The sequence below is a fragment of the Larimichthys crocea genome, chromosome XIII (assembly GCF_000972845.2).
Source record: "Larimichthys crocea isolate SSNF chromosome XIII, L_crocea_2.0, whole genome shotgun sequence".
Taxonomy (NCBI): domain Eukaryota; kingdom Metazoa; phylum Chordata; class Actinopteri; family Sciaenidae; genus Larimichthys; species Larimichthys crocea.
In genome coordinates, this window is record NC_040023.1 from 38,673,993 (window position 1) to 38,701,483 (window position 27,491).

Here is a 27,491-nt window from a genome sequence, read left to right on the forward strand (position 1 = left end):
ACCGACAGTGGACAGATGCAGCAGGGTGCTTTAATGGATGTGGGGACTGACCTTCTGCTATAAAACATCCAAACATCCATCCTGCTGAAATCTCTCCAAATAAAGCACCTCTGCTTTGACCTTTGACTCCCTGTGGGAAGGAAAAGAAGAATATAATCTATTCAGACTAATAAATAATCACGTTGTTATTACCTATTTACCTTCATATCAGAGTGAATTAAAATACATTTACTGGATTTTGTGATTATCTTCCCCCACCTAGTGGACATCACTCAGCAGTGCACTTTAGTCAGTCAGTTAAAACGCTTTAGTGTTTTCATTTAAAACACACACTATAAACAATACACGAACAGATAAATATGTTTATGACTTAATGCGTGCAAACGTTTAAAAACAAACAAACAAACAGACAGACAGTAACGTCTGTGGTTCAACCGTTAAACTGACGGTTGGATGCGGAACGTTTGTTAGCACGTGGCGGTTTAGCTACAGCCACATTCGCAGTGACGCCAAAACTACAACTGTGAAGATGGCTGCGCCCGTGATAGAAACATGCCATGTAGCCTGCTGTGCGAACAGGACCCCTCATGTTGTCTCTTGGAGCCGTGGAGGGACCATCGCCTTCGGGACATGTAACTCGGTGGCTCTGTACGACCCACAGGTATTAAAACGTGTCTTTACTTGTGTTGTAGCATCAGCTGTCGTCGCTAGTTGTCACTGCTAACGATCACCGGGCTTCACATAGTTGTAAATAAAGACGTGTATCTGTTTGTTATCTTTGTAAACACACCTTTTCACTTCAGGAGAGAAGAGTTGTCGCTTTGCTGAATGGACACACGGGCAGAGTGAACACAGTGCGGTGGATTCACAGACAGGACTGTGGTGAGTGTGCAGAGGGAGGAGCTGTCAAACTTAACTTTACTTAAGACTGGATCACTGTTGGAAATGACACTGGATTTCAAGGAGTGATGGGGTGGCAGTAACTCATCCATAGAGACTTGGATTGGGAACCAGGAGGGTGGCCGGTTCAAGTCCAAGCATGGAGCAAAGTATGGTGGTGGATGTTGTGGAGAAACTCCTGAAGTCAAAGGTCAATGGTGAGGTCAGGAGGGAAGAAAGTGTTCAGGAGCCTCTGATGTCTTATGCTGTATTATTTATTGACGCTTGGCCAAGGAGAACTAGAGACACTCTCAAAGTACACCTGAAGTGCTTGAGTCGGTCTCACATTCTGACGAACTCGTGATGGTGTATAATTTTTAAACCCAAAGATCACACCCCAAATACTATACGCCCCAGAATTAGTCAAGGAGAATGTCTTTACTCTTGGAGGTGTTATTGTCAACATATTCTAGTCTGGGGACACAGATGTCCGCTTACGCAGATTGGAACGGCAACAACAAGCTATCTATTATGACTATGAAGGCAGCAACAGGTCTCTTCGACCCTGGCCACCACAGTGAGATATGGTGGCACCTAGTCATAAGACAAACAGTTAATACTGCCGTGGATCACAAGGCTCACACGTGGCCTCAACTACTAAGGATAGAAAATTCCATAACAGTGGACTGGTAGCTGCACAGGTGCCAGTCCACCTCCTGGTGCCTTTGAGCAAGATACCGAACCCCCTCACACAACCGCTCGCAGGGCTCTGCTCTGGGTGGCTGCCCATCACTCCACCGTCTCTCTCCACATTTGCATGTGAACCATGTGTACATAAACACATGTGTTTTCCCCTCGAGGGATTAATAAAAGTATCTTCCTCTTAAGTCTTCTTAATTGTGGCTCTGAAACACTTTATGCAAAGTTTGCGTCAAACATTGTGTAATAATATACACCATGTGGTCAAAAGTATATGGATACCCTTGACATTACACTTGCGTGATTATTAAACATCTCATTCCCAAACCCAATTATTTTTCCGCTTTAAAAGCCACTCTTAAGAGAGAGAGAGAGACAGAGAGAGAGAGCGGCTTTAGACAAGATGCTGGCTGCAGGGACCACAAGAGCTTTAAAGAGGTCAAGCACTGATGCTGAGCGGTAATCCTGACCGCCAGTCCAGTTCATCCCAAAGGGTTGAACAAGGCTGCTTCTGTGCAGCTTGTTAAGGTCTTCCACATCAAACCTGAAAAGCACTGCTGCCACAGATTGTATGTTATAGCATTAAGTTTAACCTTATTCGTAACTAAGTTGGAATGACCATGAAAAACAGCCCTAACGCTAAAGTGCACATTACTTTACTGTGTTGTCGTTGTTGTTGTTGCAGCTCTAGAGAGTCATCTCGTCTCAGGCGGCTCAGACAATCGACTCATCGTCTGGGAAGCTAAAAATGGCAAAGTAAGCCACCTATTTCATCAGACAGACTGTTTCTGACTCGAGGTTTCCTGCCCGTCTTTATAAATATCTTTTTAAAATGTGCTCTGCTATTTCCAGTTCATCCAGTCAGTGGAGTGTAAGGGACATACTGGTCCAGTCTGTGCTGTGGATGCCATCTATGTGGAGGACTCAAAGATCCTGTTGGCCTCCACAGCATCTGACTCTACAGTCAGACTGTGGCTCTGCAGTGAAACCAAAGAAGGTAAGCAACACAGAAAACACAAAAAAGTCTGTGGACTTTTGGTACAGTACATGAAAACTTTATAATACTCATAATAATGCTGGAAGTTGCACCAAAGAGTAGTGTTTTGTACTACTAATTTGGGTGGGACTGATTGTTGTGACCCTTCTCTGTTCACAGTCTGTGAGTTTTGAGCAGTCAATCAAAGAGTGATTCTCCCTTCCAGGCTGTTTCTTTTGAATATTATATTATTATAATAGCACAAAGAGATAAAACTATACAGTGTTAAACATAGAGAAAAATCCAAAAGATTAACATATTCTTGTGTTTGTGTGCCAGTAATCATTTAACAGCCCCTTATGACCTCGTTTTTAGGGGTTCAGATCCTTAAATTAGAAACACTCAGGTAACCTCTAGGATATTGTCATTATTACTTAAAATTTAGTTTTGCAAGAACGGGCAACACTAGTTTTTCTAAGACACAGGACTTTATCTTTATGAGTAACAGAATGACATATTACTTCATAAATAAATAATCTATCTTCATTCATTTACAGTAAGAATATCTGCCCCCTAGTGGCCGGTCAGGGGCAAGGCAATGTTGACAAACATGATCATTTGCCTCATCTCTGCAGTGGGCCAAAACTGTTTAGGATGTATCACATGTATGACATTGTGTCTGTAGTTTAAACTTACTTACACTTATGATAGACTGTCTTTAGTTTAAAGTTCACTTGTCAGAAAAAACAAGAAGAAGTAAAATGCTGCATGTTGTTTGGACAGTAATGTTTTTTTTATTCCTTTATACTCTGAGATGTAAGTTGACAGAATCATAACAGCTTTTTTAAATGTAATCTTGCTCACACTTGTTCATATAATGGAATATCCAATATCAATGGTGGTCCAAGGTGTCATCCATATCTACTTTCCTTTTTTTTCCAGAGCTGTCACCCATAACAGCTTCCCTTTGTTGAAGGTTTTTATCCACCTGTCAGCGCAGATAAACACTGATGCTGCTTGACAGTCATGAAAAGCGTGTGTGTATGCAGACAAGACAAAACAACCTTGGGGTGTATTCCCAGATAAAAATACAATGTATCTATCTATCTATCTTGATGCCTGTATGCTTGGCCTCTACACATAAGGAAAAAAATGTAATTAAAATTACCTTTTGGCAGATATTTCCCACAGAGAGTCAAAAAGTCAGAGGAAGTAGTTGAACACCAGAAGCCATGTTGCTTACCATAATATCTTATAATATCGTATTTTTTAATTATACAGCAGTATTAGTTCTAGTGCATCAGAAAGTTTAATTCCATGTACATGTGTGTTCCTCAGCTGAGTGCCTCCATACCTTATCGTTTGGCAGTGGTTTCATGATGGATGTGTCTCTGGCACTGTTGCCAGGCAGCAGAGGTAAGCCTAAGCTGTTCCTACATAGACACCCTTTAAGTTGTACGCCATGCACACTTGTACACACAGATATTTTCCCTCTCATGCCATCCATCTCAATTTGCACCACTGCTTTAGCGCCTGTAACCGAATGTCATATTCAAAATGCAGCCTGCGTTTGAAGTGTCTCATGTCATTTCGCCTCTCTAGTTTACATCTTTTTTTCGTCAATTTGATGCTGTTCTTCATCCATCCCTTACGTTGCACTCCTGTTTATAAAACCTGCATGTAAATCTATGCAACCTGCCGTGTGTGTGTGTGTGTGTGTGTGTGTGTGTGTGTGTATTTACATCACTCTGCGTAAAACCCTTCTTTTTCTCACAGTTCCCATTCTGGCCTGTGGGGGTGATAACTCTCAGGTGCATCTGTATGTGCAGTCTAACAGACAGGTAAGCTCAACGCTCTGGGGAAGCTCATTCATGTATTCTGTGCCAACTCTTTATTTGAATTTTCAGTGTCTGAGGGCAACATGTGACCTTTTTTAAACTCCTCTGCAACAGCTCCAGAAAGTCATGTCACTGCAAGGACATGAAGACTGGGTTCGTGGACTGGCATGGGCATCTCTAGGTGAGTGCTATTATTTTATGCATGCATGTCTCACTTAAGTCCAAGTCAGATATACATACAATACATACAGGTTTAAAAAAAAAGATAATTGTCCCCCGGGCATCTTCACATTGTCAAATCTGGCCCTCTTTAAAAGAAGTTTGGACAAACCTGCTGTAGATACAGGCTTCTTGAAAGAGACAGATACCATGTGATTGGCCGAATGCATTTTGACCTTCTTAAACCAAAAAGACTAATTCCTCTTATTAGAACATTAAAAAATCTGACTAGACAGTGTCCATTTTTTTGAACCAGTTATTTTGAGTCAGGCTCCAGCATCCAGTGTGCTTGCACACGACAAAACGTGGATGCAATCCAGGCTATACTAATTGTGTAACCCTGTTCAAGGGCACTTCATTACTGCACTGTTCTGACTGTGTAAAAGCTATTTCATCTCCTTAACCAGCCCTCTCCAGCAGTGTCTCTGTCCCACTCAGAGTGTATGACCTACTCAACACTGCCAAGCTACAAGCCAGCAAAGAGATGAGAGATGTTTGTATATATGAAATATCCCCAAAGGAACGACAAAATCCTCTCTCCACTGTGGTAGTAGTTGAATAAATCATTCTATTTTTTTATGACTTGGCAGATGGCAAATTGCTGCACTAGAGGTGCAGTTTGTCATAACTGTTAAACACTGGGGTTCACAGGCATGATGCTATTTTCTGGTTTTGTGTTTCTATCTGTCTCCTGTTTTTGAAAATGATTTTCTCCATCAATCTTAATAGTAGAATAAAATCGGCACTAGTATAAAATCAGCTGGTCATATATTGTCAGCTATGTGCTTTACCCAGTTTATTATCACTTAGAGTAGTGTAATGCTTCTTTCTGCTGTATGGAGGGCAGTCTGTCTATTTTTGGAGAACAGGGTAGGGTCTCTCTTTTTTCCTTGCCAGATTTATTCTATAAAAAAGACATCAAATGGTTATATCAGAAGACGTCTTTCATGTGTCACAAAGATGCGTTTTAAATACAGAGGATTAATCCTGTGTCTGTATCGGGGCTTTATTTTCTTCAGCACCTTCAAAGAGGTTTCTGTCAGCCCACAAACTGATCTGAACACGCACCTTATCATTTGTTCTTTCACAGTCGAACTGTAAGCAAAACACTGAGTGTCACATGCATTGTTTCGGCTTTAAAATGCCAAACCAGCTGTGTGTTAAAACCAGAGCTTACCGGTGGTGCGGCGTGAAAGCGTGCATCATACACAGCTGCCTCCCTCTCTCCTGCACGCGTGTGAGCAGTTTAACCATTTCGTTGGGTTTTGATATTTGCTGGTGCTCTGCAGGAAAAAAATGTTATGATTATGCGTTAATATTGCCTCTTTTGATAAGTTTATTTATGACAGTCAGATATTTGATCTCATGTGGGCTACAGTATAATCTGATTTAATTTATGTGTATTTCCATGATTTTGAATCCAGTGGGGAAACACAAATTACCCGCAGTCTGTGCCCATTCCGCTCATTCAGCTCTAGCACCGGTCGTAACAACTGTTCAAATGTTATCGTGTTTAAAAGCCAACTCGACTGTGCATAAAAGAGGTTAGAGTGAGAGCAGATTTACTGATGGTATTAACGCGTCCTTTGATATATAACTACGCACACTTCGGAACAGCTGTTTGTGGAGGAAATGTATTCCACTCGTCTGGTTGTGCGACACGGCATCATGTAATTACTTTGATTATGACGGCGAGTCAGAAATCTGATCTCATACACACCAGGCTACAACACCATCTGATGTAAATGAGATTTATTTTTCGGCATAAATCATGGTCGAATGAAAATATTGCTGTGCTAAAGCCCTTCAGCAGCCACAGAGCTAGAGCCCGTTCATGGCTCACAAACTCAGTGGAGGAGGCTTTATTTAAAATTAGAGAGAAGCTGTCCTTTCACCTCTTTGTAATGTTTGCCATAAATGTGGTTAGATAATTGGGGGAGGGTGCAAGGGTGAGATTCTCACATTTCCTAAAATGAAATTGAAGATTCAGCCCCTAGCTCTGATAATTTTCATACAGTCCCTGAGGATGTTTTAAAATTTAATGAGCACCACACACTCCCGATACAAGATGTTTCATGAATGAAAAAGTCTACCCCGGTCAATAAGGTCACTAATACAATTAGTTTTGACTTTGAGTTTCAGGCAATTAGCAAACCAGATCATCGCTGTCATCATTGCATCGTGATTGACAAACAATAATGGCCTCCCTCCCACCTCTCCCAGCATTCAGGATGCTTTACATGGTAGCAACAGAGGCATTTCTTTTATTATGCCTGTTTATCTTGGCAGAGGCAAAACTGGGCCAGCGGCCATTGGACTGAACCTGAAATGCATAATGTGACAGACGGGGAGAACTCAGAGATAGTGGCATGTGCTTTGTTTACCACCTGTCTGTGTATATTTTCCCTGTAGTCCTGCTGGTACTGGCCACGCCATAGTCAGCAGCATTTGTTTTTAATGCCTTGATTAGAGTTCTAACAAAGAATTGAATAAAACAGCCTGGATGTGTAGATAACTATTTATGCTGGCATGTACACCAATTAAGGGTATAAGGTGATAATATATCGATGTTTACAGCTTGTTGCACTGACAAGACTGTGTTGCTAAACACCCCAGCTGTAATAGCATAATTGGAATTAACACATTTACGTTTAGTAGAGAAAATAACACAAAGGCAGCTTTGATAAATTAAGTTATCAGGTAGTTTAAGAGTTGATAGAAAATGTCTTTGACTCTGGAAGGTTTTCAGGTTCTCTCTCTGACTCGTTCAGGTGGGGAGCTGTTATTAGCCAGCTGTTCACAGGACTGTCTCATCAGAGTGTGGAGGCTATGCGCCAAGTCTGGGACAGACACCCGTGCAGAGGACGATCACACTATCATCAAAATGAAAGAGGACGTTTTTGAAGTCAAGGAGACAGGTGAGTGGGCCACACAGGCTCAATTTAAAAAAAATAAAAAATAAATAAAACCAAATGAAGAGACATGCTTTTTGATGGTTTAATGGCTCATGGTGGTTAACAACCTCTATAAAGAACATGTGTTTATCCTTAAGATAATAAAAGACGGACTTAACTGTATTACCTGCAGTTAGCAACAAAAATGTATAAAGTTAAAACCTACATAATGAACTAGACACCTTGGTTTGTGACTGCACAAAACTGACATCTTGATAACATTTTTTTTTTCTGGCCTCTCTGTCTTCCTGTTACAGACATGTCCTTGGTGTTTGCTGTGTCCCTTGAGACAGTCCTGGCAGGCCATGAGAACTGGGTCTATGGAATCCACTGGCAGCCTCCTCTCAACAAAGGTACCTTGATTAAAACCCAGGGAACTGATTGGCCATTATTCACAAAATCTGCACCTGCTAAAATGTCTTAGTAGTGTTTGTCAAAACCTTTTCTTTCATAATTAGACATGCATACATTCCTCTAAACATTTTTCATCACTTATTCTGTTTCTGTGGCCTGTGGAAGGAGAGTTGGTTTGCATGCTAAGCTCTCCCTTTGTCCTAAAATACAATTTCTTACAAAAGGCATCACGAGGTGGTCTCAGTTTCAAAGAAATGGAGAAACAAATGTGTGAAAAGTTAATAGCTTAATTGGTTCACAAGGGGAAAGGTTGATGGAAGTGCTGAATTGTCTTATTAAACTCTGCTTGCCTTAAAAGCTTATTACATCACAATCACTTCACACCCATCCCAGCGTTTTGTGTATATCACACATCAGCATGTTTGGATATTTGGGTATCTAAGTTGCTGCACAATTATGCAGCAATTATGCAGTGTGCAATTATTTTGCTCAATGTTGAAATCACATTTTTTGTCTTTACAAACAATATTTTGAAGCCATTAAGCCTTGATAATAATAATTATAACATGACATGATACCATGCATCCTAATAAAAGCCAGTCTCTTCATAAATCCCTACATAACATGCAGTTACACTCCCTTTGCCGGTACTCTCTGAAGGAAAAAATGCTCTGCAGCCTCTGCTGTGTTTGGTAACGTGTAAACACATGTAGGAACCGCTTGGTTTGATGCACCAGAGCAGGCATCTTAAATACAAAGTGTCAGTGTTGTATGCTACCAACTTTCATAAATTGTGGAACTGTGGAAAGCATCATGGTTTCTATGCAGTCTTAGAAATAATCCGTAGAAGGCCAAAAACAGTGACTCTCGAGGTAAATCTGAGGATTTTGAGATGACTAACAAGATAGATTTTTAAACATTATTCTTATTTTTCTGACCAATCCCTAATCTTTGCTATTTTATTGTCAAATGCTGGATAGTGTTGACGATGTATTCTGCTCCTGTATGGTTTGTCCAATGTGTCTTTATCTCCCCCTGCAGACGGTGAGCTGCAACAGCCTCTCAGCCTCCTCTCTGCCTCCATGGACAAAACCATGATCCTCTGGGCTCCCGAGGAGGGATCTGGAGTGTGGGTAGAGCAGGTGAGTGACTTGACTTGAAGTAGGTTGTACACATGGTATCAATCACCCCCTGAGGGAAACACGGGGTTGACACACATACACACAGACCCACACACCAATTTCCCACTCTATTTTTGCTAGCTTCCCTTTCAGTAACTCTTGACATGATCCAGAGCTCGAGCCCTCCCTTAGTATTCTCTCTCCTGCTGTCTGTGCCCCTGCATCGGTCTCCAGTCTCCCTGACATTGAAGTGTCAGGAATAGAAGTGATAGACAGTGATGAAGAGGCTCCAAGCCCGGTGCACCACTGTGAGTTTAGACAAGCCGAGGTTGTCCTCCCCCATCTTCGCTTCTATCACTCACTCACACTGAACCCCCTCTTTTGCAGCCCATTCCCCAACACATCCGACAGGGGATGCAGAAGCTGGTGAAAGACATGCCATAGCCCCTGCCTGCACCGCCTTTATTATTATTTTCTTCCCTCCGCGATCTGTCTTTCCCATTCACACCCCACTCCTGCCTTTCGTCATTTTCTGTCCTCCACCTCCTTTTTTTTTTGCCCCCGCCACTTCCTCTCTTTCCCTCATCTCCCTCTCACATTATCTCTCTCCTTCTTTCCTTTCGCTCTCTCCCTCCACCTCTTCTCTCTCTGAGCTCCCAACAGCTGCTGTTGTGCCAGAATTGGGGCTAAATTTAACACAAGTGTGGATGGCGAAGAAAAAGCAGTCCTCTGCCCATCTGCCCCACAGCTTTTTAAATTTTTTTTTTAATAAATTCTCAGGTGGTTCAGGATTACCTTAGATTACCTTTCCATGTACCTGACAGAAACACAGAAACAGTTACAGAAGTATCAGGCACAAACCACTGACAATGACATGTTCACATATGCAGAATGTATCCCACAGGGCTCATAAATACTCACACACACACACATCCCATTGCACAGAAATGGCTCACCTCGCCCTGGCAGGGACCTTGAGTGTGATCACACTCCGAGATGATGAGCAATATTCCACATTTGATCATTTACATTTTTGCGCCTTTGATCTCATCATTCATCCACAGTGACGAGCAACAAAGACCACAGAAAGGAGCAACCATGAAAATCTTGATTTTCCTCTCTGACAAAAGGACCATGATTAGAGCCTGGAGCTAGTGTGGATGTCACGTATTCTTCTTTTTAAAGATTTTTTTTTTTTTTGCCTTTTCAAGCTTTATTTTGATAGAACAGCTCAAGAGTGACAGGAAATATGGGGAGAAAGATGGGGAATAACACGTGGGTAAGAGCCACAGGTCAGACCCGAACCCTGGGCCCCCGCAGCAAGGACCGAGCCCCCGCACATGGGGCGGCTGCTCCACCAACCGAGCCAAACACCGCCCCATGTGTTCTGCTTTTTAGACAAAGGTGTTCAGCATAAGAAGAAAAGCAGCAGTGTTTGGAAAAAAAGTCTAGTATGGTCAATCTTTCACCACGGCTCAGGCTTTTCTTCTTGATGCCCAAAATAAAAAAAAGAATAAACCCCCTCTCTGAAAATAATGCTCAGTACGAGTCTCTCCTCTAGTTCTGTTCTATTTTTTTCTTTTTTTGTTCAAACAAGAGAGCAAAACCCTTTGAACTGACAGGTTCCCTAGCTACAAAGGAAGCTTAACCTCTGAAGCTCTGTCACACAAACACACATAGACGCACACATGCAACAATGAAATGCCAGCAAATTAAACTGTTTACATTTTGTTCCCATCTTTACACGCTCAACAGAATTACGGGCCTTTGGAGTGTTTTGTGTAATCTGAAAAGGCCTAACAAAGGCAAAGATATTGAAGATTTTGGCACAACAGATTCTGTAGCGCTAAATGACCGGCCATGTGTGTCTTAATTAGCCGATTTTTTTATTTATTTTTTCTTTACAAAGAAGTGCTTCACTTCTTCACACTGATTAGAGTAATTGGTGAGATTTAATGGAGAGCGCGGTTAGCAGTGGGGTAGCCGGGGCCCACCGCTGCGTAAAGCACATCTTACTAACGAGACACACTGGTAATTAACATCTCAGACTGACCGCAGCGGGCCACTACAATGCCTAGAGGGATTGTCACTTTGTCTATGTGTGTTTCTGTGTTTGAGAGATAACCTATTTTCAGACCTCGACTTGTTTACTTTCCTCCAGTTACACTTGACTGTATGGCAGAACAAGAAAAGCCACTGAAAGCAAAATGAGTAGTGAATAGTGTGTATGCACTATCTATTAAAGAAACTTTCTACCCTCTCTGATTGGTGTGGTTGGGTGTATCCTGCGTTGAAACTGTAACCACACCCAACCGTGATGTCCCTCTGTCCTGAAGTCCACCTGCACTTCACTGCAGCCAGGTGAAAAGTTAAACCACAGCAAAAACGTGATGTGCAGTGTATGTTAAGTTACTTTTTAACCTCTTTCAGTAAGAATGAGTTTTAAGAATTCCTTTTATGCAGTGCTTAAATAAGTAGAAAGTAAGGAGAACAGCAAAAAAGCTGCCGTAATTCATATTTTTGCACCAACAATGAATGAAGTTATTATATGTAATGTGAAATGTGTGATCACTACTGTAATCAATCAGGCCAGCACCAAATGGCACATGGTCAAAGTTGTGAAAACCAAAACAGAGTTCAAAGAAGAGTGAATATTCAGTTTCAGCTGCCAGGTATCCAAAAACACAACTTGTTGTGCAGCCCCAAAGTGGTAAAAAAAAAAAACCCAAAAAAACAAATGCAGATTGTTGACTCGATAATCAGATTTTCACCAAAAATGTTAATTTTGTTTCAGTCAATGATTCAGGAACTTTTTCTACATGGAACAAGTGTTGGTTGATTGAGAAAAATCCACAGCAGTAGATACCTACAATAATCTTTAGTTGCAGGACTTGCTTTATGCTCTACATCTCAACATCAAGAGAAATTGAAGATAAGAAGGCCTGAAAAGTTGATTGGAAAACCTGTACTCCACACTTTTTGGGTTTTCTGAGCTCATTCAGCAATCATCACCCTCCTTTCTCTCCTGAGAATGATAAATGCCTTCCCTTCTTTGCTCTCCTTGTTCTATCCCTCCCCCATACCCCCGCTGGCCAGCGATAAGGCACGCTGTTCATCCATATTGTTCCCCCTCTCGTAAACAAGACAGATGACTGCTTTTTGCCTCTGTGAGTTTTTGCATGATTTACGGCAGCCTCTTGTGTGCAGAATTTTAGAAGTAATCTGCTTAATGTTGCATCTCGATCCGTCTCAATCTCACCATCTATGTTTCTACCTGTCTGTCTCTCTCTCTCTCTCTGGATGGCTGGAGGATCATGCCATTCAAAGTGAAGGCATGCCTTTATCGCTGTCATTAGTTCCGCTGTGTTTCAGCCTGCAGACAGGCATTATTTTCAAGGTCATTGATGACCAACGCAAGCTCTCTAAGAGGGCCGGATGATTAAAGACACCACTTTACTGCTACATACAATATACAGACGTAGCGAAGATGTGTATGTGTGTGTATGTGTATGTGTATGTGTGTGTTTGTGTGTGACCTTCCTGTTTGTTTAACATGTAATTGATGCACGTACGTTATTGTGTGTTTCTCCTGCAGTATGCCTCAGGTCACTGCTTCAGCTAAACATGCTCTCACTCTACCTACCTGCTTAAAGATAACAGGCTAAGCTGTACGTGTATCCAGATTTTAATCATTCCAGTGTGAATTTAGCAGTTCTCATATTTCCTAGCAGCCAATGTCCATATCATTTAAAGCACAAGATAATTAAAGATGCGGGAGATATTCCATATATTGTGTGTGTGTGTGTGTGTGTATTTATAGCTGAATCTGGATACAGACCACAGTTCTGGGAGCAGTGTAGTGCTCTCTGGGGTTGGTTCTGCTGCTATCGATTTGAATAGATCTGCCCTCTGGGCCCAGTTTACCTCTCAGGCCTCAGGGCCCGATAAATCTTTTAATTGTCTGAATTCCTCAGGGTAGTGAGAAGTTGGCCTGGTCAACAGAATACTCTGAGTCCTTGGCTAAATAGTTCCTCTTGACTTGTTAAATATTGAAGTATAAACACACGAGTAGTCAAAAACTCTGACTATGACTTCACCTGATAGCTGTGAATATAAATGTCTCTTTATAAAGAAGTATTGAGTCATTGTTTCTTGTGCAACTCAAAATAACATGACATGACATATTTTGTTTCATTTCCACATTATTTCAAGGCCCCTCTCCCAGGATGCATTCCATGTGGCTCGTTTAACATAAATTGTAATTGTACAAAATACATACATACATTAACACACTTGACAGTGGCGCCATAAACACACTTGACAGTGACGCCATCCTGGCGGCTCTCCGGTACTCCTATCCAAATAACCTTAAAGTCCGGATGGACCAATACAACAGCTAGCGACACAGACAAGTATCTCAATGTGTAAACCAAGTACCTCAATGTAAACCATTTGTATATAATAGTACTAATATTAGTATGTAACTATGCATCTATGTGCAGACACCTCACAAGCAACAGGATGAAATATTGTGTTATTTTCTCTGTTTTATTATGTAATTTCTGTTATTTATGGTTATTAATGTCAATGAAAGGATGAATGAATGCAGACTGTACTTCAGTTTTTGTATTTTTGTAGTTTTAGAACCAACCAGTAGATTTTTTTTTTCACATTCTGGCTGTATATTGTTGATTTTTAGTTGTACTCCTCTGTTTCACTTCCTTCGCTACTTTTTTTTTACTTTACATGTACTTGTTTATTTCTTTTCTTTTGTGTTCTTTGAAGATGCTTAATGTGAGTTACAGTGACCTCAGATTGAGTTTAAACAGTACATTTTCATTTGTCAGTATAATTGGTAACTGCATTTAAATCAAAATGGGCTTTCTGCCACGGACAGTGATTTGAATCCGCAAAATTCAATACGGAATTGTCTTGACACACAAAAGCGAAGTGTCTGAGATTGGACAGGTGGTCAGAATCCTAAAGGAGCAATTTTTTATTTTATTTTTTTCTAGCATTTTTCCGAGCTGAGAGGCAGCAATTATGGGTGTTTTTTAGATTGGATTGGTTTTTCAGTGGGAGCTCAGGCCCTGTGGACTCTTCACTGTCTATATGATCTGCCCTGTGAGCATGATGCAAGGGTCACAGGCTCTCACCCAAATCCAATTTATGTAAATCCTTCTGTGTACTTAAGCATCGCCATTTTTCATGATTATTTGTTTAGCTTGATGTGCTGCGCAGCAATTGCTTTCATTTTGCATTAGACAAATGTAGTTTGTCAGAAAAAAACAACACCGTTTATTCAACTCTAATAAGTCCCATTTTGCATAATTTCTCATCTGAGTTGGCAGCTTAATTTGTTGGTTTTTTTCCCCTGTTTCTATCCGCCATTATGAGAGCTGTTAGTTATTAAGTCTTGAAGGGAGACTGAGAACAGATTTGAGAGCCATAACTTTGTCTCCCTGTCTCCTCTTCTTTTCTGTAAATCCGAGCCTGTCGCTTTACACTAAACCCAGGTGTTTTCCACATCGACAGTGTCTGAATGTCACATAGGATGAAAGGAGTTGCCTGTAACTCTCAGAAATAGCAACATTTTTTAAAAATAACCCGTTTTACTCGCTTTTTCTCCGTATGCGACAGTCGATGTTACAGATTACTTTCATCTTTGTCTGCGGCAAGTCAACAAATCTGACCCAGAAATAAATGTTCTTCACCCACCTGATGTCAGATATGAGTGTATTGAAAAGGCAGATGAGTTGATGCTTCTGATCAGTAAAGATGACCCCCACAATATGCTTCTTTTTTTTCTTTTCTCTTTGATGCCAGGTGCGTGTAGGGGAGGTTGGTGGCAACACTCTGGGTTTCTACGGCTGCCAGATGAGTCCAGATGGCTCCATGATCATGGCTCACGCATTTCATGGCGCACTACATCTCTGGTGCAAAGACCAAGACAATGAGGTAACTTGCAAATCAGTATAATGGCAATATTTTTGTAGTGTCTTCAGTTACAAAGCAATATTGTCTCATAAGAAATGTGCACGTTTTACTTGAAGCACTGTAATGTTTAAGTGTGTTTTAAAATGACATTCAATATTAGTCCATTGCTGCACAGCTACACTGTGTGAGAGACAGTGATTAGTATAATTAGTCACACCAAGTCTGCTGTCTGCCACTCAATTTGACTGGCTTAGCATGTGTCTTTGTTGGGTGTCCCTGAGAAATAGTTGGGGTCTGAAGTCACAACGTAAGTTCAGAGATAACTGCATTTCAATTTCTTCTTGGAAGGTGATTTTTAAAGTTCAGCACCAAAGTGAAGCTGTAGGTAACTAATTCAGATGCTTCAAAAGAGATTGAGTTCTCAGACAGCAGCGCCTAAATTATAATCACCCATTCTCATGTAGTTGCCAATCATCATAGACAGCAGTTCTGGGGTTTACCACCATGTGGCAGGGGGTGACAGTATGCAAGTGATGCATATGTTGAGGGACATTTAGAAATCGGAGGTTGAAAGTTGTGAACTGACCATTGTGACCGCCTTCTGACCAGGGGGAGTGGAGGCCTGGGGTTGTGATATCAGGTCACTTCAACGCACTCCAGGACCTGAGCTGGGATCCTGAGGGCGAGTTCATCCTCAGCGTGGGCTCAGACAAGACCACCAGACTCTTCACTCCATGGAGGAAACAAGATGCCAAACAGGTAAAACAGGCAGACAGGAATCATTTAGAAGATATCAAAGTAGAAGAAAATCCGCAAGGTTAATTGTAGCTTAAGATTTTTAGTAATGTTTTATTATGTGCATAACTAAGATTAAATACTGTGGTCTAATAAATGTCTGGAAATCAAAGGTTATTCATCACATTGATGCAAGTATTCTATAAATCCAAGTCATGCAACATTACCCTCAAAGGACTAATAAACCTAAAGATATTAAAGGCATAGTTAACCAGAAAATCCCACAGCCTATTAATTCATTCATTCCTATCAGCAATAATATGAATACACTATCAATGCAACACATATAGATCAGCCCAAGGACACATTTTAAAGATTTGGGGGAAAAAACACTGCTGTTTGTTATTTTGTCTTGACCTTAGGATTTAGACTCCTCTATTTCTTCTGGTCTCTTGTGAGAATGGTAACTTAGTATGCTTCTCTCCTTGTAACACCGGCCAGTTGTATTAACCTTTGTTGGATATAGTCTGCACTCAATATATTTTTTACCTGCTGCAGTTTGCTGAAATATGTTTAGGCGGTATCCCTTGAATTTGAACAAGCTGTCCGATGATAAAGAGTTTCTGAGAACTGATCATAAAAGGAATCAAGACTTGAGGTGCAGGGACTGATTGATCAGTACTGCAGAAAATTCTTTGCCCAGATTCAGCTTAGGTGGAAACATAATCAAGGTTTTCAGACTTCATTACATTATTCAAGACGCCAGTTTGGAATGTTGCCATCACAGTGCTTGTGCCAAAAGAAACTTGGACAATGCTGTGGTTCCTTCCATTTTTTCTCATGAGAACACTTTGCATCCTGAACTAGAAATGTTTTATTTGAGCAGGAAATTCAATGTTGTATTTGGCATGGTTACAAACGGCTTCTTACAGGGCCAAGAATCCACAACATAGTTAGGAGGCTGACTCGGGGTCCTCATGACCAGATCTGTATCTTTACAATATCTCTCTATGTCTTTTTCACCCTACAGGAAACTTGGCATGAAATCTCGCGTCCACAGATCCATGGATATGACATGCAGTGCCTGGCGATGGTCGGGAGGTTTCAGTTCGTGTCTGGAGCCGATGAGAAGGTCCTGCGAGTGTTTCAAGCACCTCGTAATTTTGTGGAGAACTTCGCTAACATCTCTGGGACCTCAAGAGAAAAGCTGTTGGCATCTAGTGTGAGTGCCATGTTAGATTAATATCTGTGATTATATTTTCAAGTCACTTTCATTCCATACTAGAAATCGTTAAGGCATTATATGATCTTTGGAGTGAAATGTTTGCCCTCTGTCCAAAGATCAAATCTCACTAAAACTTTCTTTGTGGTTCTTTGTTTTCCAGCTGTAAAATATGCTGAGTGGACTTTCCCCCACTCTCACGCTGATACATAATTATTGATGTGTGCGTCTCTGTTCTGTTCATTTATCTGCCAGGACTCTGCCAACCTTCCAGAAGGAGCCAGCACACCTGCCCTGGGTCTGTCCAACAAGGCTGTGTTTCAGGGTAAAACACTTGCTCAGCTCTGCATTTGAGTGTTTCAGCAGCCGGGGTTGGGACTTTGAGTTTTGTCTGATAATCAGTTTTCATGCGCTAGTTTCAGAGAGCTTTATTAAATTGAGTGTTTGTAGTAGTTTCATTCCTAATATATAATATGTAATGTACGTATATTCAAATAATCATTGTCATTTCAATTTACAGGTGACCTTGTCCCAAAAACCAGTGAAGAAAAGGAGCAGTTCAGCAGTGTGTCTGATCAATACCAGGAGTCTTACTTCCACTCGCTCATCATGACTGGTACTGTAAACACTGCACTGCAGTTTTCCAACATAACATGGTCATTTCTAAAATTCAGTGGCCGTCTCAGTGAACCCTCATTCAATTTAAACCTCCCTGATGAATAAGTTGATGCGTCCAAACTGCATCCCTGTCTCTTCTACAGTCTGATAGGCTGATTTATATTCCTCATTGCGATCCACTCCGCGGCCTCAGCACCCATTTAAGACTTCCTGTCTGCCTGTCGCTGGATGTTCTTCTAAGAGACAATGATATGCGGCCAGATGGACAGTTAGTTATTACAGCTGTACTCCCACAGTGCCTGGGGTCTGCTGGAGGCTGATGGTATTACAGCAGGAGAGGAGAGGGGATGAGAGGAAAAGGAGTGTGGTGGGTGAGCAGAAGCAACATTCAATAAATATGCAGGAATAAGACAGGACAATGGTAAGAGTTGAGGAACAAAGGCAAAATAGAAAAACTAATTGTTAGAAATGCGCAGATGGGGAATGGTTGAGAGTCAAATGAAGAGAACATAGCATGGAGCTTTAAAACCCCTGGGCGAGAGGGTGTCAAGGGCTGTCATCAGCATGATTGAAACCACTCCTTAATCTGCAATGCTAATTAGAAAGCAGACTTATGTGATTGCAAAGTTTAAGTATCGATGACCCTGGGCCATGCAGAGAGCAACCAAGTGCAGAGACTGTTCTTAAAAATGCATTTTCACTCGTTTGATTGGCTTCCGCAGGCAGGAAGACAGGTGAATAATTAGGCAAAACTGGAAGCTGATGACCAATAACAAAAACACGAGCAGTCTCTCTTTCAATTACAAGCAACGCGATGGGAACGCATGCTTGTGCAGAGCCTGCGGTGTGAGGGAAAGGATTGGCACCGGCTAAGATTTGATCACCCACAAAGCCAGCAGCCGTTAAGAATCGGAGATGAAGCTGCAGTTGTTTCAGAATCGCTTTTTTTGGGGGGGTTTGCAGAGCTGAGGGTTTTATGCAAGCTAAATGCTAAAAGAGGCGGTGTGTGAATGTGAGAGAACATTGTCTCCAGGCGATCAGTCGTGTTCTCACTCTGCCACGTAGCTCGTAGTTCACTCTCTTTTTTTTCCCCTTGTATGCCTGTCGCATACACACAGTCAGTATCCTATCTGTCACTCTTTGGGTTAACAGTACAGGCATTCAAAAGAGGGAAAATTATAATAGCCACTTGGATGTAATCCTCATTTAGTAAATTGGAAACTGGTTGCATTTGAATTTCAAATGACAGCTACGTAAAGGATTTTGAGGTCTGCGGTTAACTGTGTGTGTTTTGTGTGTTTGTGTGCGCATAGAGCCCCCACCAGAGGATCACCTGCTCCAGAACACACTCTGGCCCGAGGTCCAGAAACTGTGAGTATCCAAATGTTTCTCAGCTAACAGCGTATCCAAACCCTCTCGGCTTTTCTTTAGTTTCAGCTACCTGCTGTTCAAACAATATCCAGAGTCCTCAGTCTTTCACTGCATATTTCTGTTTTATTTCCCTATTCAGACATCAGAGTTTCCGTAACGCTCTTAATGAAGCAACATTTCCAGATGGAGTTGTGTGTGTTGTTTGGTTTTGCCCAAAGGGTTTTTATAGCATATGAACATGATGGACTTCCCGAAGCTCTTGGGTTGTCTCCCTCCTTGTGTTCATCAGCCAATCAGGATCCAGCCTCCTGCCATCCCATGAGCCTTTTCTCTATGCTGAATATATCGCCCCCATTTGTGGCCAATGTTAAATCCGTTTACCTGTCAATCCGCCATAAACATGACGTACGGCGTGGCTGTTTATTCAAGGTTGGAGCATTGTGTGTTGAAAAGCATTTTCCTACCTCCATTTGGCTTCACCCTCCTTTTGAATCATTTAGTGCATAATAGAAGCATTAAAATGAGTAAGTGGCCAAATTATTTTCGTGGCATAAATAATACCCTCTCAGTCGTGGCCAAATTGCTGCAGCATCCTGGTTGGGAAGGAAATTCTCTCCTTTTGAGCTGGTGTGATTTCACTTTGCAGACTTTTGTTGACATTTTAAAAACAACCAGGTGATAGTCAGCACGCTAAAAAGTAATTAGGCTGTGAGTGATTAGCTAGAGCGTCATCATTGTCATCTGTCAGCGAGAAAAGGGGACCAGTCATCGCAGATCAGACTCTCACACTCTGTCCGCTTATTTACCTGTCAGCAAGCAACGACGGCTCGAGTCTGGAAGCTCGTCAGGTGACGCTTCGGAATAACAGAATACTTCATTTACTGTCAGGCGCTGGGGAGCGCTGTCTTTTGTCGTTGTCCTCCTCCTTTCATCTGTCTGTTTCACATCCTTGTCTGTCCTTCCACACATTCAGTTCGGCTGTTATCTTGAATCATGTCTGTGATTAATCTTTCTATGCTCGTCTCCTCCAGGTACGGCCACGGCTTTGAGATGTTCTGTCTTGCTTCAGACAGCGCCAGGACAGTGGTGGCCTCTGCATGCAAGGTCAGTCTGATAAGATCGAGGCCAGAGATCATATTACAGTCCAGGTCATAAACCCCTCCTAATATTGTGGAGACAAACACACAGATGTGTGTTTCTTCTGTCTTCCTGTGGGATACAATCCTTCTACCTCATTTTGACTTTTTCTTCCTTCCCACCGTACGTTCCTCCCTTTCATCTCTACTTTTTATCACCTGTTTCTTCCAACTGTTCTTCTCTCCTTCCTCCACACCTCTTCATCCCTTTTTGACATTTTTCCGGTTCTTGGTGTGTAAAACAGAGAATGAACTAGTATGACTTACAAAGTAAAAGACAACAAATGGGTATCAAGATACTTTTTAAAGATATCTCATTGTGTGTTTTTTGTCTCTGTAGATAAACTAATCTACTCTGTCTTTTCCAGGCATCTAAAGCCGAGCATGCGGCAGTCCTTCTGTGGAGTACAGTCACATGGCGTCAGCTGCAGACGCTGCCATGTCACACCCTCACCGTCACCCAGATGGCCTTCTCCCCCGACGCACGGCTCCTATTGGCTGTGTCCCGTGATCGCACCTGGTCTTTATGGAGACGGGACGTGCCGACACCTGAAAATCCTGGTGAGATAGGGGACACTAATTAAGCGCCCACCTTTTTAAAGAGTTGTATTATTCCATTCTCAGGATTTTGTTTTGCGATGCATTTCAGTGAAGGATAAGACAATAGTCCTTCATGGTGCTTTGCAAGTAAATTTAGCTTAATTAAAAATGTGTTTGAGTGAATTTCAAGACAAAGAGACAACATTGGAGCCTCGCTGGCAGACAACAGCAGCTCCCCTAATTCAAATTAATTAAAATAAGGTAAACCCACTGAGCAGATTTGTTCCAAGTCAAGCTGGCCTGATTGGAAGGACTCCCCTAATTAATACTGTGAAGAGCCAAACAAGTGATGCGTTGACTGAAACTAGTCCAAAAAAGGAGCTAATAAAGGAAAGATTATTTATTTATTTAATTTTAAATTCAACCACATCTTTCTCTGCGTATTCATCCAGAATTGGAGTTTCACCAACTTTTCCCTAACAAACTTTTATTATTGGAGGTTATACTTTGGATAATGGGTGCAGCAAAGCATTGAAATGGAGAACAAGAGCGTTTGGATGGACACTAACTGCAGACTACAACAGATGCCTTCCTGCATACTAACCTCATTTACTGCTGGAGGGCTTGCCAGCATAGAAAAGTTGGTAGATTGCAATAAAAGAAACTCATAATGAAAAAGAACGCTATAAACATATTTCTATAGTTGTGCAAAGCTTGTTTGAAGAAATCCAGATATAGTGATTCTGTCGTGGTTTGAGATGAGATGCATACACACTGACAGCCTTTTGTTATTTCAACATCAATCTAAAAGCGTCCTCCATAGCTCTCCATCACTCATTCTGTCTGTTTTGTGCGATCTTTGACCTCATTCAGACTTAACTCAGTGGTGGTGACATTAATGCTTAGAGAAACAGATTTGTTTCTGGAAGGTCACCACTGACAGTATCCACATGGTCTGAGAAATCAGTCTGGACCCGAGCCCTAAATACTCCTGTGGAACTTCCAAGTAGTCTGTGCAGACGGGACAGCTTTTCATATTGTAGCCTTCTGTTTAAGAGGATGTTACAGCACTTTCTTTTTCTTTTATCAGGACTTTGACTTTGATTCAGGATTTCAATATGGTTTGGTAGATATTGGGTAAATGCCTGTCTGATGGGCCGGTCCTGCTCTGAACACAGTACATGTGATTAATCATGTGATCACTTGAGAGTTGCTCTTAAAGGTCACGCTTACACTTCACTCTAAGTAGCTTGATGAATGTGTCTTATTCTCCACATTCAGCAAGTAACTTTGTTATTATACAAACGTAACTCTTAGAAGTCTGATTGGTCAGATGTGAGCTGTCCACATTAAACTGTTATATAAAAGCGCAGCTATAAACACATAAAGTGGAACAAAATCTGTTCACCCCCCCCTGCTGGGCCACAGTTGTAAACATGAACTTGCTCCTGGAGTTTGTTTACATGAGAGAATCTCAGCACCTTGACTCAGACAAAAACCAATCCTGCATCCAAGGTGAGCAGAACACGACGTGTAAGCCCAGAGGATTACCTGGTAACGCATCTCGTGGCTCTTTTGGCAGCTCATAATGGTCTTAATGGGCACTGACAGGGGGCTAACCAGTCCTGCACTCTCATGTTTGCCTGTATAGTGGACTGCACAGAGGCAAGGGTGGTGTTTGTGAGGAGAGATGGGGAGGGTTTGGAGAGGAGAGGAGAGAAGGGGCGGGAGGCGGGGGTCCCGTCTGTTCTGGTTGGCTGCTGAATCACTCAAGGTGATTGTGAAAAACACACACAGACACACACACACACCACACATACACAGTTTCACAGACCAGACCAGGGAAGGTTAAACGAAGTCAGAGCTGATCAAACAAACTGACTCCCTCCATCCTCACCTCTTCTGTGTCGCTCCCTTTCTTCATACCTGTTTTGTCTGAATACACCCTCCTCCCTTCCTCTTCCTTTTCCTCTTCCACCTCCCTCTTCCTCATGGGTCAAGAACCCAGACATCTTCATTAAAGAGACACTGTTACCTTCCTCTCCTCCTCCTTTTTTTTGTGCAGCTGTCTAATCAGGGTAACCTTTTTTACGCGCTGCTCCTTTATCTTCTTGACATATTTTTGCTCGCCGCGTCTCAACTGAACACGTCTCATCTTTCTTTTACTTTGTCTGTCTGTGTCATGCCCCTCGTGGTCCTTTTTTATAAGACTGTTAATGGAAGTGTGTCCCAAACAACCATCCCTTAAATATGTGTGTGCGCAGAGAGACACGACATGGTGGTTAACTCAGACTCTTGTGGGCGACACTGTGGTTTTACGGCTGTGTGTACATGCCCTGCTCGGTTGTGCCTGTGTGTGTTGAGTGCCAGCCGAGAGCAGCACTGCCGTGGACCCGCAGACATGCGGCTGCCAGCAGCATACAAACAAGCTCTCTGGGGAAAACCAATCTGGGGTCTGAAATGACTTAGGCTAGGGAAATAAACAGCAGCAGGTCATAAACCAAAACTGACTGAAATGGAGGGCTGGAATGAGGTTTTCTGTCTTGTTTGGTTGTTTATGTGTCAGTCTGGAGAGCCTCCGTTGCGACAGAACGGCTAGGTAGGGATCTAGACATGCTGATGTCATGCTACAGTAAGCATGACACAAAGTTTTGACTGCCAGCTCGTGTCATCAAAAACGAAAGGTGTGGTGTTCTATAAACGAAATGTGACACAGTACGTGTAGTGTTGTGATTGCTGGTAGTGTTTTCAGCTTGAATTCATTCTTCATAGAATCTCTGTACTTGTTTGTGTTTGTTGGATCCGTGCAGAGCCCCAGTTCTCTCTGTACGCACACACAAGGAAGGACACAGCTGTACACAGCCGAATCATCTGGTCATGTGACTGGAGCCCAGACAGCAAATACTTTGTGACCTCCAGTCGGGACAAGAAGGTAAAAAACAATGTTGCTTTTAGGGTGAAAAACTGATGGTTGCACATTGAGGTAGTTATATAATGAATTCAAATTGTTAATTGCTCATATTTATGTGTGTGTGTCCAGGTGGTAGTGTGGGGCCTGTGCGGATTGGAGGATCCTGAGATTAAACCATGTTCCTCCATCTTGGATGTGGGCGATTCTGCTACCGCTGTGGCTTTCTGCCCTGTACCCTTCTCTGATAACAGGTACACACACACACTTATTACATTATTAAGTTTTCCTAAAATTTTGCATTACAGCAAACCTCACAAACAAGTGTCATCTTACTGACCCACTGGGATAATATTCATTTCATCACCGTCTGTTTCAAACAACTTAGAAATTTGAATCCAGCTGAGCGCTGTACTCTGGGAACATGCTGCAAAGAAGTGAAATATAAAATATTTAAAAGGTCCAGTGGAGAAGAATACATAAAAAATAAATAAATCTGTTTTTGTTTTTAAAAAAAAAAGTGGCACAGTTGCAATCAGCAATGTCAATTTTAAAACATCAGTCCACAAAGTGCATGCATGAAATGTGAGAAGACCGTCCACTGTTTTTTAAGTTGTTATTTTAAGGCACAGAAGAAGTTACCTGCTGTGGCTCAGCACAATCTGTTCTCAAGTATTAAATATATATTTCTGTGTAGACACAATGCAGGAGTCTGATGTTTCATATTAGAATACTCAACACTACACCAACAACTACAATGCATCAATATAGCTTTAGGTCAGGGCATAATGGGCTGCCAGTATTAATATACATGTATTACATTTATCGGTCATAGAATGTCATAAAGTATGGAAATAAACTTCTGGATTCAGATCAGATATTTAAATCTTGGGAATATCTTTAATTTAATTTAGTGAAACTTTGGAATGAAATATGAACATTTTGCACTTATCTTATTTCTATGCCATTCATCACCTTTAAGGTTTGAGAACTGAAAATGAATTGAGTCAGTGAAGGTGTTTTGTTGCCCTCCACAGCTTCCTGCTTGCAGTGGGCCTGGAGTGTGGCAGGATCTTACTGTACAGGTGGAGCCCTGGCCAGGAGCCTGCTGGAGGACACGACTGGAGCAGATGTGGGGAAACAGACATCTCGTATCCTTTACAGCGCGCACGCACAGTTCATCTGAAGTTCAGTTCCTGGTGCAACTTTGAAAGTGTCATAGGGTTGGGGGCAGTGCGGCTTCATTTTGATGGCTGAGAACCAGAGAAGCAGAAGCTTTCTGTTATGTGTTGAAAAGAGGGGAAGGCATGGACAGGTACTGTATATTTCGGTGTGTTGTATAACATGTGGGTGTTTGAGTCATCATCTGTAGAGCTCAGGAAGTGAATTGAACATCTTTAGTGTGTCTTTGTATGAGAAGTTAGTATATATCTTTAACCTCCCTGTTGTGTGTGTGTCTAATAATTCCACGATCGGGTGAGAGGAAGTTTGCGATCTTTGTTTTTGAGCAGGAGAGATACAGTCGTAACACGTGTACTAGGTGTTTGTCTGGATTTAGTTTAATGCTTGTTCAGTCATCCAGAGCATTATCCTGCTGTTTCCCTTCACCACACACCCTTTTGCAGACAAAGCCACTCTCTGGCGGTCAAGAGGCTCCGCTGGAGGCCCAGGACTGGCCGTGCAGGTCGTGACAACAATAACGGGAAGAATGGACAGCCTGACGGGGAGACTGAAATTGAGGAGGAGAGCTCCTGGGTTCAGCTCGCCAGCGCCAGCGCCGACCACTCTGTCAAAATCTTCAACATCAACAAACGGGCTCTTTAGCACTACCAACACTGACACTATTATGTCCCTCACACGCAGAGACACTTGGACTGAGGGCCACAGGCCTGACTGTGGCACCAAGGCCACAGCTGCTCGCTGGCAAGCCATTCACTCTCTGTGACAGCCAGTTAAGTCATGGGTCAGTCGCAGCACAAACCCACAGCACTATGCCCCGCAGTCTGTCTGCACACATCTGAACAGATTTGATGGGTGGAAGCAAGATGGTGAAAACACCATGACCCCAGGGTGGTATTTTGCTTACACACTTCAAAGTGTTTTAGATTCAGAGAAGACGACACTGCTGCTGATCCATACAGATCGCAGAGTTTGACTCAACTCATTATCATCATGCTATTGTCCCTGGTTGTTAAGGATGTCATTAATCGCACGTGTATGGTGTACATTTGTTTTATATTATGATTAATTAAATGTTTTGTATTTCCAAAATTTCAGTTTGTTTTTGGTCTCTTAAAGGTGCTATATGTAAACCTGTGAGACATTTTACGTATGAATTTTATGCTTCGCTTTTTATTACTAATGGGTGAAAAGTTTGTAACAAAAAAATGAGACCTTCCACGGCTTTCTCGGTTGCCTATACCAGTCCATATAGTCCACGAATTTCTAGTTAGCTGAAGCAGAAAAATACTGTCTAATCCAAGGTGGAGCAGGCTGGCTGTGTCAGACGTTAAATTATTAACAATTCACTTTTCGCCGATGTCCAGGATGATGTACAGTTCAGACTAGTTCAACCAAATAGTGTCGGTTTTAAATAATGTTTAGTAGCCTGGAGCAGGAAAAATATCCACTAATTCACATGGAAAATGTGAGCAAAAGCCTGAAAAATTACTATTATTAATGGCCAAAATATAAAGTCTATATATTTTAAATCCTATAATCCTCTTGTGTCTCCTCAGTTTTCTTAGAATGCCACTTTAGGAGCAGCATTCATACAAAAACATGACTATGGTCCATCAGTCAACGCAGGACTGTCAACTTATTGAACACTGCAGCTTTAGATTAAGGTATGTCTGCTTTTGGAGACTGAGTGAGGACCTTAACAGGATTTTCAAGGACAGAGGAAGTCCATGTCCTGGATTTACTACGGGTTCAGCTGAGTGTGCCGTCGTTATATGTCAGCCATAAATTTATCTGCTGAAGATTGTAACTGCTGGCTATAACTCTCTCTCTAATCACGTATCCTGGTATGTATGGAGGCATCAGTCAACCCACGCCACACGCGCTCCTCCAGGAGATGGCTGTTTTTCAAACAGTGAAATGAGGTTTTGGGACAATAGGCAATATATCAAGAGATTTTCCACGTCATATATAACATAATGTAATTATTGAATCATTATCAGTTTCGGTTTAAACATGAATGATCATCTTGCTGGGGATTTTCATCAACACATCTGTGTGCGGGGCCCTCTTAACTCTTTGCTCTGACTAGCATACTAATACATAAGGCATATGCTCTTTCCTCAAATGTCCTCTCCACTGTGACCTTGACCACTCATCTTGATGAGGTTAGATTGCCATAATGTGGTACTGAGGACGGATTAGAAATCCCATCTGAAAATCCTTGAATGCTGCAGATTAATGGGAAGGGAAATGGTTACCAGGTTCACAGGTAATAAAACCACTAACAAAGGTTACTGAGACCTCCAAAACGTTGGTCTAGGAAGGGTTTTGAAAGAGGGAATACGAGTGAATATGTTTTTGTGTCAGTGTTGGGGTTCCCAGGCGAATGGTCACAGAATTTAATGGAAAGTGAAAGCGTTAAAAAAAAAGGTGACATTTAAGTCTTTATAAGATACACAGAGAAAGTGTGTCAGAAACATTATTCGAGCAGAAATATTGTTCTGGGTTTATTGTTGTTGTGCTGTATGTGTGTATGAACGCACTGTTGCTTACTGTAGTTTGTGAATGAGTCATATGTCAGTGTGGGGGTGTATGTATTTTTCTGCCTCGGTGCTTCCTCCAGTATGGTAAGATTTTCTATGCAAACATTACGACTGTTGTGTCAGTTTACAATAAAGTGTGCATAGACAGGTGTGGAGAGCCGATAAGGATCAAAGGTAATCTCATAAAACGCAAACGTCTTTTACTGCTGGCAACTTTCAACAAAACATCCTCAATCACAAAATCCCATTAACACTGTTG

General features: G+C 41.9%; 1 protein-coding gene across 1 annotated transcript; it reads left to right on the forward strand.

The window, feature by feature from the left end:
* The first annotated feature begins 354 nt into the window (after window positions 1-354).
* Window positions 355-27,118, forward strand: elp2 (elongator acetyltransferase complex subunit 2). Its single transcript, XM_019264166.2, has 22 exons — window positions 355-661; window positions 804-882; window positions 2,264-2,334; window positions 2,431-2,575; window positions 3,893-3,970; window positions 4,331-4,395; window positions 4,507-4,573; window positions 7,383-7,529; window positions 7,823-7,918; window positions 8,961-9,061; window positions 14,867-14,998; window positions 15,587-15,736; window positions 16,743-16,934; window positions 17,190-17,259; window positions 17,455-17,550; window positions 18,866-18,923; window positions 19,955-20,027; window positions 20,428-20,620; window positions 23,410-23,531; window positions 23,640-23,761; window positions 24,545-24,658; window positions 25,133-27,118. Exons 1-22 carry the CDS (start codon window positions 530-532, stop codon window positions 25,329-25,331), a joined length of 2,502 nt encoding a protein of 833 aa, XP_019119711.1. The 5' UTR covers window positions 355-529; the 3' UTR covers window positions 25,332-27,118.
* Window positions 27,119-27,491: the final 373 nt, after the last annotated feature.

Bases quoted from the DNA above. Each gene is read 5' to 3' on its own strand.
- elp2 (XM_019264166.2), top strand. From the start codon at position 530: ATGGCTGCGCCCGTGATAGAAACATGCCATGTAGCCTGCTGTGCGAAC. The intron at 3,971-4,330 runs GTAAGCCTAAGC...TTTTTCTCACAG, and splicing joins ACTGTTGCCAGGCAGCAGAG to TTCCCATTCTGGCCTGTGGG. The intron at 23,532-23,639 runs GTAAAAAACAAT...GTGTGTGTCCAG, and splicing joins CCTCCAGTCGGGACAAGAAG to GTGGTAGTGTGGGGCCTGTG.